This window comes from Carlito syrichta, unplaced genomic scaffold (genome assembly GCF_000164805.1).
Source record: "Carlito syrichta isolate Samal-C Ts95f unplaced genomic scaffold, Tarsius_syrichta-2.0.1 Scaffold307304, whole genome shotgun sequence".
In the NCBI taxonomy this organism is placed as follows: domain Eukaryota; kingdom Metazoa; phylum Chordata; class Mammalia; order Primates; family Tarsiidae; genus Carlito; species Carlito syrichta.
Genome location: NW_007251400.1, coordinates 279,630 through 296,325, shown reverse-complemented (window position 1 = coordinate 296,325; position 16,696 = coordinate 279,630). Strand labels below are relative to the sequence as shown.

The following is a 16,696-nucleotide window of genomic DNA, read 5'->3' as shown; positions in this document are numbered from 1 at the left end:
ACTACAGTGTGTAAAATGGCACTGGTAGCATTTAACAGAACTATTAAAGACTAGCTTTTCAACCAATGCCCAAGCATTATAATCAGAGGCAGGAAGATAGAGTAGAAACATGTGGGTTTTAAAAAGACGTATGACAAATCCAATCATTTGGATCCTGAACTTTTCTTCTGGTTAGTATCCTAACCATCAAGCATAGGGGTTGCTTTAAGACCCTGGAATTACAGGGTCTAGATTAGTATCCTTGATCTTACCACGTTTTAATCAGATATTTTAGCCAAATTACTAATTCTGTGAGCCTGTTTTTTCATCTGTAATTTGGGCTAATTATATTTCCTTTCTCATAAGTATTAATGGAATAAAATTCTTTTAAAAATGTTAAAAAAAAAAGACATGTGTACCATTGGGCAAGTTATCTTATTTCTTTGAGCCTCAGCTTCCTTATCTGCAAACTGAATTTTTATATTTTTCTCATTTGCAGAAGAATACCTGCTTGGCATGGTGATTATAAAGATATAAACATATGTAGTTAATACATTATTACAAAACACAGTAAACAATACTTGAATGATGATGAGGAAAAGTCACTGGGCTGGGGGCTTAACCTCTAAGAACATTTAGGGGAGGAAAAAAAGGAAAGACGAGGTGGAAACTTCTGAGCATATGTGAACGGTGGTAGCTAACTCCTATGCTGAGCTTTCAATTAAACACTCTGTCAAAATGTAGAGTGAACTATCAGAAATGATTTCTACACAGATGCCTGCTTAGTTGACACCCCATGTTCTTACCCACACCGATTTCCTTTTGACTTTCCCAAAGAGTTAACATGGTTGGTGCTCTAACAGCCCTGTATACGTCATTCTCTCCTCCCAGTCTTTTAGGAGACTGTGCCACTAACTCCCAAGCTGGAGGGCTTCTTCCTAAGGATCTATACTGGCTCTAAAATCAATGCCTCAGATTATTAAAAAAAAAAAAAAAGATGCCGGGTTCGATGGCTCAGCCTGTAATCCTGTGCTTTGGGAGGCTGAGGTGAGTTGATTGCCTGAGCCCGCGGGTTCAAGACCCGCCTGGGCAACTTGGTAAGACCTCATCTCTACAATAAATCAAAAAATTAGCCGGGTGTGGTAGCATGCACCTGTAATTCCAGCTACATGGAAGGCTGAGGCGGAAGGATCCCGGAGCCCAGTGGGTTGAGGCTGCGGTGGCCGGGAGCGGCCACTGCACTCCAGTCTGGGCAACAGAGTGAGACTCCCAACTCAAAAAAACCCAAAAAAACAAAAACAAAAACAAAAGGATATTTGGTTCTACTCCTGTAACTTAAGAAACACAGACCCAAGAGTTGGAAGGACTTGCCTGAGGTCACAGTCAGTGGACGAGAACACCCAAGGCCAGTGCTCTTCCCACCCTCGCTCTGCCTCCTCTCCTTTGCTTCTCCTTTCATTAATGCTATCTTTCCTTTTCTTTCTCTCTCATGTACTCTCTACTAGAGTGCCTAGAGCCACTTGGGCTCAACTGCTATTATTATTTAAAATCCACACTACAAGTGATGCTCATAATGATGTCATGCTTATAGTTTTAACACAGGATCACTTGCAAATTCAACTTTGGCCATTTCTTGATGAAAATGTGTACAGATGACTGTAGTACACATTTGGATGTGGGTTGCAGTGAAACTCCAATAGTCTGTCTAATTCATAACACAGAGCCTGGTTGGGGTCCAATGTATTTATACATTTTTATTAGACTCAACTGAAAGATTTGAAAAGATGAATAAATTACTTTCCTATTTGCTTCATCTGCTCTTGCAGATATGCCCAACAGATGTCACATAAGAAATTCAAATTGCATCTTCACATGAAACATAACTTTAGTAATGAATAATTCAAGGGAATAACGAAAAACCAGAATAATTTTTTAGAGCTCTTTCTTTCATTGGATAGAAAGTGTTAGTGGAAAAATACTCACCTATTTATTTGGCCATTTTCTACTTCGGTGAAATCATTGGAGTCATTGCTAATGTTATCATCCTCAGGCACTGTCATGTTTTGCAACTCCGTTAATTCAAGTCCACTTTTAAAATGCATCATGATTATAAAGTATCTGCAGTTAAAAAAATCGGTCCAAATTTCTCTTGTTTTGAGTATATTTGGAAGTAGGTAGCAGCAAAAATAGAAGCTTGACACCCCTAAAATATAGCAAAATAAAAAATAATTAAACATATGAAAAACACTACTGAATAAACTATCAAAAGTAAACACAAAGCTAATTTACTGATAATAGAACTTTTACATTTTGCAACTGGATGCATTAAAGCAATCTTTGTACATCAAGGTATAGAGGCTTACCTCTGAATTTTATGCCTTTTAGACATTTCCCTCCATTTTTAACTATAAAGTGAGTCATGTCCTATAATCTTAATTCTCAGGGTTATAGGAATACACCATGTTAGCTGCAGGCAATATAGACACCCTTTTATGAAGTAGTGTGTTTAAAATGAAAGTGATTCAGTTATTTGACTATGTCAGATCACGGGGTGCACGTATAGCTGGATACAGATGGCACAGACACAAAAGCACCTTTGATTTAGCAATCCCAGCTTAATAAAAATGCAAATCCTCAATAAATGGCATCGCAGGGGATCAAGTACCCAACATGGTGGTCACCCAGCAAAGAACAAATTTGTGTTTTGAAATTTTACGAATAGTTTATCCATCAACTGCAAGAGATTAAATCAATCTCTTCAATGAAATCACTCCATGTCAGGGAATTAGGGAATTAAAAACTCATACTCAGGGAATTTAGTTTAATCCACCTGCTACTATATTTCCTCATCAGCAATGAAAAACTTCCAGAGTTCACATTTTCTCCCAAATGGAAGACTGTGCTTTAAATTTCTGAGGGGTCGCCAATAGAATATAAGGGAGGGAAGGAGTTTTGGGAGCACAGCAACACAAATCAAAAAGCAGATGGCCACTGAGGCAAAGGCAACTTCAAAAGCAAGGCCTACATATGCATGGGAACCTCACTGAGATAACCCTGTGAGGTGATGGTGACCAGGGAATAATATAGAGCATCCATGAGTTGGCTTTTTGTTTATACGTCCATTGGCAAATCCCCTTGGGCAATGTTTGATGTTTTGCTTGATCCTGAATTCCATAAGATGATAGTAACCTAGTTATAAATCAAACACCAATGTGCCCATTTAAGTAAGCATCCTAGTAGTATTCTAAGAAATGTTACCAATTTATATGATTTTGAAGACCCACAGAAAGTACCCTAGAATGATACTTTTTAAAGTAATCTCTTCTCTGTCCACAGACAGGCCACACATTATTCCTTTTCATTCACAGTCTCCTATCTTAGAATAAAACCCTGGTTCCAGGATTTTGTTAGGTGTCACAGTATAAATATTTTCAAATATCTCAGTTTCCAGGAATCATCCATCCTCTCCTGGAAAGATGAGAGCCAAAACAGGGCGATTTGAGACCCATGTCTCGATTCTTCTAGCCACAGTGGAGGTGCTAGAGACTGGCCCATCTCTGATTGTTTTGAGTGCCTTCATGCAGTAACAATGATTTACAATCTGCCTTTACTTTGCAAAAGCTGAAATACATTAATGGCTGAACCTCACTCTCACCTCTTGGTCCCCTTTGATGAAAGTTGTTCAAATAGGTGAGACTGGGTAATTTCCAGCAGTCTTGCGACACTGACTTCCTCTTGTATGATTGTTTCAGAGGTTACTGATGGGACATTACGGGTCTGATAGAAAGTTAATTCAGTGGATGGTGTTCCCAATCTGGGTTAAGGACTCTTTTTCTCTCTACAGACTAGAAGGAAATAGGATACCAGACAAAAACTTTCTGAGGTGAGAAAGGATGACTAATAATAGATCTGGAGTCTACTGCTTAAATTTAAACTTTTATATTAAAAATGTGTGTGTGTGCATGCGTGTGTGTGTGTGTGTGTGTGTAAAACTAGTTTTCAAGAACTGGATAAGAAAGCAAAATTAAAGAAAAAATAGTTTAAGTCCTGGCCATGAAAATTAGGTTGGTGTCAGGTAAAGGCCAGTACAAATTAATCGCATAGAATAAATTATTATTATTATTATAAAATAACCTGTCTGAAACCTAACTTGTTCTTGAAAATCAAAATGAAAAATGAAGGGAAAAATTAAGAAAATCAGCGACACCTATCACCAAGGTTGAGGCTGCACTTGGAAAATATGATCCATTCAATGTATTAAGTATATTTTGGGTGCTAAGTGGTGCAGGGATTCAAAAAGTTTGAAAAATGTTAAATTCAGGGATCTCAGGCAGCTTCATAGAAAAGTCACATTTAGACTGAACCTTGAAAAAAAATGTTTTCCTGATTCTAAAACTAACACTCACTCACTGTAGAATCTTTTTTTTTTTTTTTTTGAGTTGGAGTCTCACTCTGTCGCCCAGACTGGAGTGCAGTGGCCGCTTCCGGCCACCGCAGCCTCGACTTGCTGGGCTCCAGCGATCCTTCCCCCTCAGCCTTCCAAGTAGCCAGAATTACAGGCATGTGCTACCACACCCGGCTGATTTTTTTGATTTATTGTAGAGATGATGTCTTGCTGCCCAGGCGGGTCTCGAACCCTCGGGCACAGGCAATCCACTCACCTCAGCCCCCAAAGGCGCGTGATTACAAGCTGAGCCACCAAGCCCGGCTGCAGAATCTTTAGAACAGACATTGTAAAAGAAATTCCACCATCCCAAAATGGGCATTGTTAAAAGATTTTTCCTGCCTCCTTCTTTACTTCCTTTTTTCCTTTATCTTTTTCTTTATCTTTCTCTGTCTCTAGCTCCCCCCTTCTCTCTTTTTAAATTTACTATTGAAGTTTTTAGATTGTTTTTAACCTACTTTTCTTCATGAAGTATTTATTTGTAAGCATTTTGGTGAACATAAGTGGTTTTCCTTTTTAAGTCCCTTATTAATAAATAAATGTAGAAAAGTGAAAAAATAGAATTTTGCAAATGCATAAAATAAGCAAAAAGAAAAAAATCACCTGTTATCTCAGCAAGTAGAGATGATCACTGTATATATACTGCTGTACGGTTTTTCAGGGTTTTTCTATACACATAGATATAGAGCCTGGCACACAGTAGACACTCAATAGATATCTGTTACATGAAAGAATGAGCAAAAATAAAAATATATACACATTTACAAAAATGGAAATCATGCCAAACATTGAGTTTTTTAAATATTTTTTTCATTTAACAAGTTATTTCCTATCCTGAGTTATGTCACCAAACACAGGTCTGCACCATCACTGATGATGCTTGGTTCACTGTTTGTGCCAGAAATTGACATCCAACCCTTTACTGATATCCATTCAGACAGCTTGGTGGAGAGAAAATTGGTGGGTGTAGATGGGGCCTGAGCTCAGATTCTGGGTGGAAGGAAACATGGTCAATCACACAGAAGCAGAAAGTACAGGTTGAGTTCAAGAAACAAAGAATTAGAGTTCACTGAAAAATAGAAGAGATCATCAGCCTAAACAATTAGTTAAAAGGTAGGGGTCATTGTGTAAAGTTCTTGATTTTAACCCAACCATAATTACTATCTCTTAACATTTATAATAGGTACAAATTACAATTTACTCAGTACAGAACATTTCTGATTTTTACCACAATCTTGAGAGGTACTTAAGGCAAGCATTGTCTTGGTATACTTATTGGTACATTTTATTAATAGTACCAAATGTGAAATACATAAACTTGCTCTCTCCTCTGCATGATGCTATGTATCAAAAGAGAGGATAAACAAATGAACTTGTCTAACCTTAAGTCACTTAAAGGCTATTTAAGCAAGAGGCATATAAAATGACAGCGTACCATAAAACATTTGCCTGATAGAGTCCAAACTACATGGCAGAACAAAGAATAAGTTCCAGAAAGATTACATATATACATATATGCATGAAGGAAGGAAGAAAAGAGAGAAGAAAGGTAGAAAAGAAGAGGAAAAAATGAGGTCTAGAGAAATCAGTTAAGGTTTTATGAAGAGATAGAACTTGAACTGTGTCTAAAAAAAGGTAATATTAGATTGGGAGATAAGGAAAGTATTACTTGTATGGGAACAGTACTGATATAATAACTGCTAATACTTTATGGTGGATTTGTCCATTCAGTATTTCTTTTCCATCTCTTTCTAGTCCAGTTCTGCACAGGATAGAAAGTTGAAGACTACATTTCCCAAAGTCCCTTGCAGCTAGGACTCTAGATATGATTTAGATTCGCCCAATCAGAGTGCGGTGGGGACAGAGCAAGGCATCCATTTTGCTGGTACATTTCTAGCAGGTGCAGCTGCAGCAGGTAGACCTGAAGCCAACAGTTTTGGTTATGATTCCTGAGCCTCAGAAGTGGCTCAAATGATGTGTTCTGGGAGCATGCAGTTGAGATAATGGCTTCCTGGTTTCCTGACTTCCTGATGGAGACCAAATAGCAGTTAACTTTAGCAGGCCAATTGAATGGTGTTGTTATGCTAAATTTTCCCAGAGGCTCAACCTAGAGCCTGCTCTGCCAGTAATTTTAACAAAGTTATGGGCACTTAATTCTCTGTATTAAATCCCTTTAGCTTAACATAAATAGAAATTTCTCTGTTAAATGCAACTAAAGCTTGACTGATATGCTTAACTTTATTTATTCCTTCCTTTAAACGTTATTATATTATGGAAATTTTAAACATATATAAAAGTAGACAGAACCGTATTATATCATGAACTTGCATGTACTAACTTCAACAATTATCAATTAAGCCTGTCTTGTTGCAATCCCTCACTCCCACTATCACCTGGAATTATTTTGCAGATTTCAGATTTATATTTTAGCATATATCTCTAAAAGGAAAGAACTCCTTCTTAAACAATAATACCACATCACCATCAAATCTAAAAAATAACAGCAATATATATTCAATCCCCTACACTTAATTTTAAAACTTATTATGAATCATTTTTATTATGAAGAAATAAAACAATCACAACTCGCCAAGCTTGACTCCTGAGAATCAATTATGATCACTAGATCAGTGGTTTTGAGAACGTGTTAGTAGTCATTTCTCCAAAGAAGACATAAAAATGGCCACACAGGTATATGAAAAGGCGCTCAACATTACTAATCATCAAATCAATCATGAAATGCAAATCAAAACCACAGTGAATGATCATCTCACACCTATTAGGATGGCTATTATCAATAGTCAAGAGATAACAAGAGTTGTACATGGTAAGAGGATGAATTAGTGCAACCACTGTGGGAAACAGTATGGAAATTCCTAAAAAAATTAAAAATAGAATTACCATATGACTCAACAATCCCTCCTCTAGATATATACTCAAAGGAAATAAAATCACCACTGCATAAAGAAATCTGCACTCCCATGATTTATTCACATTATTCACAACAGCCAAGATATGGAAGCAACTGAAGTACCCATCAACAAATGGATAAAGAAACAGATCTATAAATAGATATAGTGTATATACCCACTATATATAATGAAATGTTATTCAACCTTAAAAAAAGAAGAGGTCCCGCCATTTTCCATAATGTGGATGAAACATTTTCCATAATGTAGAGGACACTGTGGTAAGTAAAATAACACAGAGTCATAAAAGAAAAAGACTGCATTATTTTACTTACATGTGGAAACCAAAAACAAAAAAAAAAATTGAATACACAGACATTGAGAATAAAAACATGGTTACCGGTGGAGGGGGGGGCAAAAATGGGGAGATATGGGTCAGGAGAAATAAAGTTGTAGATATATAAGATGAACAGGTATAGAGAGCTAATGGACAACATGAGGACAGTAGTTAACACAGGTTAAGTATCTCTTATCTGAAATGCCTGGGTCCATAAATGTTATTTCAGATTTTGGAATATTTTCATAAACATAATGAAATATCTTGGGGTTGGGATCCAAGTCTAAACAAGAAATTCATTTATGTTTATATGCACCTTATACACATAGCCTGAAGATAATTTTATACAATACTTTTTAATACTTTTGAACATAAAACAAAGTTTTTTTGGGGGGGTGTTGAGTCAGAGTCTCACTGTCACCCAGGTTGGAATGCAGTGGCATGATCACAAGGATCACGGCTCACAACAGCTGTGACCTCCTGGACTTGGGTAATCCTTCCATCTCAGCGTCCTGAGTAGCTGGGACTACAGGAGTTTTGCAGCAACGGGGTCTTGCTATGTTTCAGGCTGGTGAAACAAAGCTTTCACTGCATTTTGACTGTGACCTGTCACAAGAGATCAGGTGCAGAATTCTCCTCTTGTGGCACTATGTCAGCACCCCAAAAAAAGCATTTTGGATTTTAGATTTTTGGATTAGGGATGCTCAACTTGTATTATTGTATTGTATTCAGGATTCTTGCTAAAAGGGTAGATTTCAGATGCTCTTGCCACAAAAAAGGAAGGTAATCATGTGAGATGATAAATATGTTAATTTGTTTGACTGTAGTAGCCATTTCACTATGTATATCAAAACATCATCTTGTTCACCTAAAAATTATATAATAGGCCAGGCTCAGCGGCTCAGCCTGTAATCCCAGCACTTTGGGAGGCTGAAGCAAGTGGATTGCCTGAGCCTGAGGGTTCGAGACCAGCCAGGGCAACTTGGTGAGACCTCATCTCTACGATAAAAAAATAAGTAAAAATATTAGCCAGGCGTGGTAGAGTGCGCCTGTAGCTCTAGTTACTTGGAAGGCTGAGGCGGAAGGATTGCCAGGGCCCAGCAGGTCGACGCTGGGGTGGCTGTGAGTGTGCCACTGTACTCCAGCCTGGGCGACAGAGTGAGGCTCCAACTCAAAACAAAAAAAAAAAATTATCTAATAAAAAAAGAAAAAGTTAGCCAACAATGGTCCTATTCTTTCAGGTCAATTCTCATAACTGACTGAGCCTGTTTACCCAGTGGGGTTCTTGGCTTCTCAGAGCTCTTAGATGATAATGATATGGATCTATAAACTAATATGGGTCTATATTTCAAAAGGCCTCCAGCAAGCTAAATAGATTAACTAAATTGTCAGGCATCCTCACTTTTAGCTAGACTGCATTAACTTGATGTGATAATCTTAAATTCTGATTGGCAGTTTTATATGTCATTGAGTAATACATATGGGAAATGAATTAATATATTACAGTTGATAGTCAAAACTCATTGAACAATATACTTAAGATCGGAACATTGCACTGCATATAATTTATCCTTTAATTAAAATAAAAGCTTAAAGTTGATCATCAAAATGTTTTTTAAAATTAATTAACTAATTTTTTTTTAATTTGTGTGGAGACAAGAACTCACTATGTTTCTCAGACTGGTCTTGAGCTCCTGGACTCAAGCAATCCTCCCACTTCGACCTCCTAAAGTGCTGAGATTGATTACAGGTGTGAGCCACTGTGCCCAACCAGATCATCAAAATCTTTGAAGACTTGGGGTCCTCTTTGGAAAGCAGGGAATAATAAAAATGGCCTTTGGTTGTGAAAAGGCTGGGAGTTAGTTAGCAATCTTAGAAAAATAAGTATTTTTTCTCTCTTTTTTTCCAAGATGGATGACTTAACCGGTGCTCCAAATCTTCGCTCCTCCACAAGGCCCCTGTATCTCTCCCTTCTCTCTCTGGCTTCCCTGACTTCCCGACGTCCATCACTCTCACAGCTTCTTGTCAGTAACATAACTTTGTCTAGATCCTTGAACTACATCCCCCGCCCCACCTTTACTGCCAACAGTGTCTAAGCTACCTGCTCCTATCTCCAGCACTCCCCCGAAATCATTCTTAACTGGCAAATTCTGGCTCTGTTCCTTGGGAGCTGTGTGGCTCCGGGCAAGTAGGTTAACTTCGCTTTGCCTCAGTTTCCTCATCTGTAAAATGAATTTAAGGCAATAGCCATCTCATACGGTCAAAAAGAGTCCATGATTTGATTGACGTGCAGCATTAGGAACAGTGGCTGGCCTGGGTCTTGTAAGCCACTGTGATTATCGTTCCTGTTTTCTGGCCTCTCCTGACCGACGGCATCCTCCCAAGAGCTGCTTCTTGGCCTTCTTTGCCAACTCCCTTCCTCCTCCTACCGTCTGTGTCAAAGGAGGTCTTTGGCCTCCACTCTTCCTTCTCCACACACTCCAAATTCTTTCCTTTTAAGGGCTCCAAGCCTGCAGTGTCAGGTTTCACCCCCAAGGGCATCTTTCCGATCTTTCCTCCCAGTCCTTTTCATTTTACAAAACCAGAATTCCTTTGCATTATGGAATAGGATCTCCCTCATAAAACTACTGGATAATGATCATGCCACTTAACATGTTCCATGTTTCTTCATCTGTAAAACGAGAGGGCAGGAGGGAGAGATGAGCTCTCAGGTTCCTTACTGCTCAGAAAAATTTCCATAAATTCTTTGCAGACTCTGGCCGCCTGCCGGACCGCTCTATGAGGATGCGTGCCATTACCTCAAACTCCACGTGCCTGGATCTAAACACATTGCCTGACCTCACATGCCAGCTTTGCTATTTCTGTTTGAGTGCATATGCATTCTCCTCATCACCCAGACTTGAAGCTTGGGTATCTCTAATACAAGCCCCTATCTAATCGGTCACCATGTCCTGCCAACATTCCTTCATGATGTCCCTTCTGTTCCTCTCATTCCAGTCCCACAACCTGAACTTTGCCACAGTCACGCTCCTTGATGCCATACACTGCTTCTGATCTGCTCGCATCTACAGAGCAAATTCTTCCTTAAAACATATGTCCTGAAGAGTCCTCCTCTTTCTGCCTTGCCAGTTATCACTTTTCCTTATGTCTACAAGATGAGGTCTAAGCTCTGGAAACTTGAAGTCAAAGCCCAGATGGCTTATAGCTATCTCTTTAATTTTCTCTCCCACTGCATTCCTTCAGAACCTTCCATTCCTGCAGCGAGTCTCCTCATAGGCAGTTTTCTGCTTTGTCCCCACCATTCCCCTGTGCCTGAACATATTCTCTCCATCTTCCCATCAAGCCTGTGTCAGCCTAAGTATGATATTTCTTTCAAAGCCCAGCTTGCTTCCTTTTTAAAATAAATTCAAGCCAGGCCAGATGCGGTGGCTCACATCTGTAATCCCAGAACTTTGGGAGGCCAAGATGAGCGGATTGCTTGAGCCTAGGAGAGCGAAACTAGCCTGGGCAATATAGCAAAACCCCGCCTCTACAAAAATGTTTTAAAAATTAGCCGCATGTGGTGGTGCACCCCTGTAGTCCTAGCTACTCTGGATACTGAGATGGAAGGATCATCTGAGCCCAGGAGGTCAAAGCTGCTGCGATCTATGCTCATCTTGATCATGCCACTGCACTCCAGTCTGGGTGACAGAGTGAAACTCTGGCTCACAAAAAAAAAAAAATTCAAGCCAAGCTCCTCTGTAATGCCTTTCTCCAATGTCTAATACATACTTGATTATATACCTGTGATGAATTCTTGCAGCACTTTTGTATAGATTACTCATTGGCACTTACATTCTGGCAATCTTTTTATTTACAATTTCAACTCCTTAGGGTGAGTGACCATAGAACTCAATGGTCCCTAGTTCACTTAGTAATGAGGACGACTAAATTTAAAAAGAAAACTGGGCTGGATGTGGTGGCTCATGCCTATAATCCCAGTATTTTGGGAGGCTGAGACGAGAGGATTGCTTGAGGCCAGGAATGTGAGACAAGCCTGGTCAACATAATGAAGCCCTATATCTACAAAAATACTTTTTAAAAATTAACCAGGCATGGTGGCATGTACCTATTGTCCCAATTACTCAGGAAGCTGAGGCAGAAGAATCACTTGAGCCCAGGCATTCCAGGCTGCAGTGAACTATGATCATGCCACTGTACTCCAGCCTGGGCAACAGAGCGAGACCTCGTCTCAAAAAAGTAAAAATAAATAAAAATTTCTAAAAAGTTATGATCACATGTCTTCAGACAATATATTCAGCAAATATCACAAATGCAATTTCCCCTGGGAGATAAAACAAAAATGAGAACATGAGGAAACGTATGTAACCCTACCCTATAGTTTTCACGAAATCTGCCACTTAATTTCCTTTACATCTGATCGGGCATATGGGATTTATGTGAACATACAACTAAACTGTAAAGTTCTATGACAGAAAGTATTTATCATTACTATCTGGGCCACTATGCCTGAAATGTTTAAGAATTCTTGACATGACTTCTACAAGTCCGGGGGAACAGTTGTATTAAAGAAGTGATTCTCAACTAGGAATAATTTTGTCCACCGCCCTTCCTCCAGGAGGTATTTGGCAATATCTGGGGACATTTTTGGCTATCACAAGTGGTGGGGTGGAGTGGGGTGGGGGTGCTGCAGGTATCTAGTAGAGAAAGGATAGGGATTCATTCAGCTAAACATCACACACCCACCACCGGACAGCCATCCACGACAAAGAGTTATCTGGCCCCAGATGTCGGTGGTGCTGAGGGCAAGAAGTCCTGGGTTAAAGGAAGCTCACCAGGGGATGAATTCAGATCAATTCTGTGTCGTGGTGATGAGATGCTAACTTCCTTGGACGGATTGCCCATTGCATCCTGTCTTGTTTCCAGTGTCCCAACATCTGCTCTTAGTGCCCCAAAATTCCTCTTCTGCTCAGGTTTCCATGTGATTCTTTTTTTTTTTTCTTTGAGTTGGAGTCTCACTCTGTCATCTAGGCTAGAGTGCAGTGGCACACTAATGACTACTCCAGCGTCGACTTGCTGGGTTCAGGTGATCCTTCCACCTCAGCCTTCCAAGTAGTCAGAACTACAAGCATGCGCTACCACACCTGGCTAATTTTTTAAATTTTATTTTATTGTGGAGACAAGGTCTCGCCAAGGTACCTGGGCTGGTCTTGAAACCGTGGGCTCAGGCAATCCACTCCCCTCAGTCTCTCAAAGTGCTGGGATTACAGGCTGAGCCACTGAGCCCCAATCACATATGATCTTTCAAATGTCTGTAATCAATGTGCCCAGCCTATGATGTCTGGAACTTAAAACTATCTATATTCAGAAGTTTTGAAACTACTCTGGCTTCTTTAAGACAGAAAATACCAATAAACTTCAGAACTGAATGAAGTCAACTTGTAACCTAAATATAGGAGGATAGATTGTATATTATATTTTTTATATTTTTATTTTTTATTTATTTTTTAGTTGAGGGTCTCACTCTGTCACCCAGGCTGGAGTGCAGAGGCACACTCATGGCCACACCAGCGTCAACCTGCTGGGCTCCAGTGATCCTTCCACCTCAGCCTTCCAAGTCGCAGAACCACAGGCACACGCTACCACACCTAGCTAATTTATTCTATTTTATTGTAGAGACGAGGTCTCACAAGTTGCCTGGGCTGGTCTCGAAACCGTGGGCTCAAGCAATCCACTCGCCGGGCCTCCCAAAGTGCTGGGATTACAGGCTGAGCCACCAAGCCTGGCCTATATTATTTTTTTTAAAAAACAGCCCAAAACATTTGACGTTTAATTTAATTATAACAGCGAATATCTTCGAGTAGTGTGAACACTAACAAAATAAAAAATCTTTCTCGCCCATTGAAAATTAATGGATTTAAATAATTACTAAAAATGTATGGAGTTGAGAACAGCTTGTTGAATATTTCAGCCTCTGAGAAAATTCCTTTCCTTTGCATGCATATGTTTTTGTTCTAATGATCATTCTAATCAAGGAGTGCTATTGAACTAAAAACAATAGATACAGGGTTTTTTTTAGAACTTAGTTATGACAATAAACTAACAAAATATCCAAGGAAAAAAGGAATAATAAGAGTTTTAAACATCATAAACTGGCCAGGCTCGGTGGTTCAGCCTGTAATCCCAGCACTTTGGGAGGCCGAGGCAAGCGGATTGCCTGAGTCCACGGGTTCGAGACCAGCCCAGGCAACTCTGTGAGACCTCGTCTCTACAATAAATCAAAAATTAGCCAGGTGTGGTAGTATGCACCTGTAGTTCTGGCTACTTGGAAGGCTGAGGCAGAAGGATTGCCTGAGCCCAGCAGGTCGAGGCTGCAGTGGCTGGGAGCGTGCCACTGCACTCCAGCCTGGGTGACAGTGACACTCCGACTCAAAAGCAAACAAACATCATAAACTGGTGCATGTAAAGAGGATCATTTCTTTTTCTTCTTTTTTTTTTTTGAGTTGGAGTCTCACTCTGTCGCCCAGACTGGAGTGCAGTGGCCGCTCCCGGCCACCGCAGCCTCGACCTGCTGGGCTCCGGCGATCCTTCCGCCTCAGCCTTCCAAGTAGCTGAAACTACAGGTGCGAGCTACCACGCCCGGCTAATTTTTTATTTATTGTAGAGATGAGGTCTTGCCAAGTTGCCCAGGCGGGACTCGAACCCACAGGCTCAGACAATTCACTCACCTCGGCCTCCCAAAGTGCTGGGATTACAGGCTGAGCCACCGAGCCTGGTCAAGAGGATCATTTCTAAAAAGAAACCTTAAAACTATACCTTTATTTGAAGAGAGAAAATGTAATAAGAGACACCTTCTAATTTGATGTCAAATGGTGATTATAGTCCTAGAACAATTCTGTCTCCTTGCCTTAGCCTTAAAATATGAAGTTTGGATTAACTGCCACTCTCAAAGATCTCTCACACTTCTAAAGTTCTCTGAATTATCAATCCCATAAAATATTTCTTTTTCTCTTTTTTTGGGTTTTTTTTTGGAGTTGGAGTCTCACTCCATCACCCAGGCTCATAGCCACCCCAGCGTCGACCTGCTGGGTTCCACGATCCTTTTGCCTCAGCCTTCCAAGTGTAGAGACAAGGTCCCTCCAAGTTGCCCGGGCAGGTCTTGAACCCGCAGGCTTAGGCAATCCACTGCCTCGACCTCCCAAAGTGCTGGGATTACAGGCAGAGCTACCAAGCCCAGTCCACTATTTCTTAATGAATCACTTTCAAAGATAATAAGATGAACTTGTTGGCAAATCTCTTGAATAGTTGACTTTGTAGAGCAGTAGTCCTCAGTTCTGATGGGACATAGAAGATCACCTGGATAGCTTTAAAAAAAATTATAGTGATAAGGGGGCGACACATACACACACACATACACACGCGCGCACACGCGCGCTGGCTTCTGACATCATTGGTCTAGGATAGGATCCAAGCATGGGTATTTTAAATGTTCTCCAGGGAACTCTAATGCTCAGCCAGCGTTAAGATCCACAGATTTAGACTAAAGGTCAAAAACAAAGAAGCCAGTGCCCAGGTAGGCAAGATAAATGAGCAAAGAGACTGGGCACAGGAACTGGAGAGCACAGGTTCTATCTATTTCCCTCCAACTAGCAGGAGCCAGATCTTTTGATTTTTTTTCCTGTGATATGCCAGAAATCAAGATTTTAAGTAAAATTCTGATATTTACAGAATTTTGGCAAGATTTGGCAGCTAACGGCAAACAATTTTAAAAGAAAGTGTAAAATATGCCCACGGGCTTCATTTAGCCTAGAGCCACTGGTTCACTACTTAAACAAAACCAGTTCAATAAATCAAACACTTTTTTCCTTGGTGCTCTGCCCTGTCTGTGTTCCTCTCAGAGCCTCTTCCTTCTACACCTCAGGCCACAGCCTGTCTCTTTACTTTTCCTTTCCATTGTCTCTTTTCCAATCTTCATCACTCCTAAGAGATGGAAACTGAGATCCACACATTAAATCTTCATGTGGTTCTGGCTGTATCATGGACAGGCTTCTATGCCTGGGAAAATTCAGGTTATAAATTGTAACCTGAGGCTGTAGCTCCATGATGTCAACCACGGGTTGGTTTAGTAAAATCAAGGGGAAGAGTCAGTCAAGCTCAATTTCACATAACTAAGGCTTTATCAAACAATTGCAAGAAGGTCCTCATTTAATTTCTGATTTTGTTTTGTTTGCTTTAAATCTAAACCCCTGGCCGGGCTCAGTGACTCAACCTGTAATCCCAGCACTTTGGGAGGCCGAGGCGAGTGGATTGCCAGAGCCTGTGGGTTCAAGACTCACCCAGGCAATTTGGCAAGACAAAAATTAGCCGGACATGGTTGCGCGCACCTATAGTTCCGGCAACTTGGAAGACTGAGGTGGAAGGATCACCAGAGCCCAGCAGGTGGAGGCTGCGGTGGCCGGGAGCATGCCACTCCAGTGTGGGTGACAGAGTGAAACTCCAACTAAAAAAAAAAAAAATCTAAACTCCTGCATATCGAAATTATCCCTTTTTGTTGCCGTTGTTGTTTTGTTTTAAGTCCCTATATCTGGGCTCCATCACAGACTAACTAACTAAATCTGAATGTCTAGTGATAGAGTTTGGACATTGACAGCTTTTACAAGACTCCAGGTGAGCCTAATGTGAAACAGCTCTGAGAATCACTAATCTAAAACCATCCCCTAACCCTGTGGATGAGCAGTGTACTTAACAGTAGATGACTATCATCTTGAATAGTTTTTTTTTAACTTGTTCGAGGACTATCTCAGCTCTGTTCCCATTGCATCTTCACAACCTTGTAAGGTAGCCAGTTCCAGTACTGCTATTAGCATTGTACGGATGAGAAAATGAGGCAAAGAATGTGAAATGAGTTGCCCAAGGGTACTCAGCTAGTTACTGGCGAACATACATTAGTATACTACTTGAAACAGAGTTTCTTTCTTTTTTTTTTTTTTTGAGTTGGAGTCTCACTCTGTCCCCCAGACTGGAGTG

The 16,696-nt window shown here is 40.3% G+C and overlaps 1 protein-coding gene across 5 annotated transcripts in view; it reads right to left on the bottom strand.

Annotated features, from left to right (window-relative positions):
- SLC38A1 (solute carrier family 38 member 1) overlaps positions 1–16,696 on the bottom strand; it is a 65,485-nt gene that overhangs the window by 42,551 nt on the left and 6,238 nt on the right. For 2 of the 5 annotated variants that reach the window (XM_008064338.2, XM_021715690.1), the window contains exons 2-3: positions 5,027–5,141; positions 1,963–2,182 (exon numbers count right to left, since the gene is read on the bottom strand). In XM_008064338.2, the coding sequence (XP_008062529.1) occupies positions 1,963–2,084 (122 nt within the window). In that variant the 5' untranslated portion in view covers positions 2,085–2,182; positions 5,027–5,141. Of the gene's footprint in view, positions 1–1,962; positions 2,183–3,634; positions 3,825–5,026; positions 5,142–16,696 lie in introns of all 5 variants that reach the window. The other 3 variants (XM_008064334.2, XM_008064339.2, XM_021715689.1) reach the window with 2 other exon arrangements.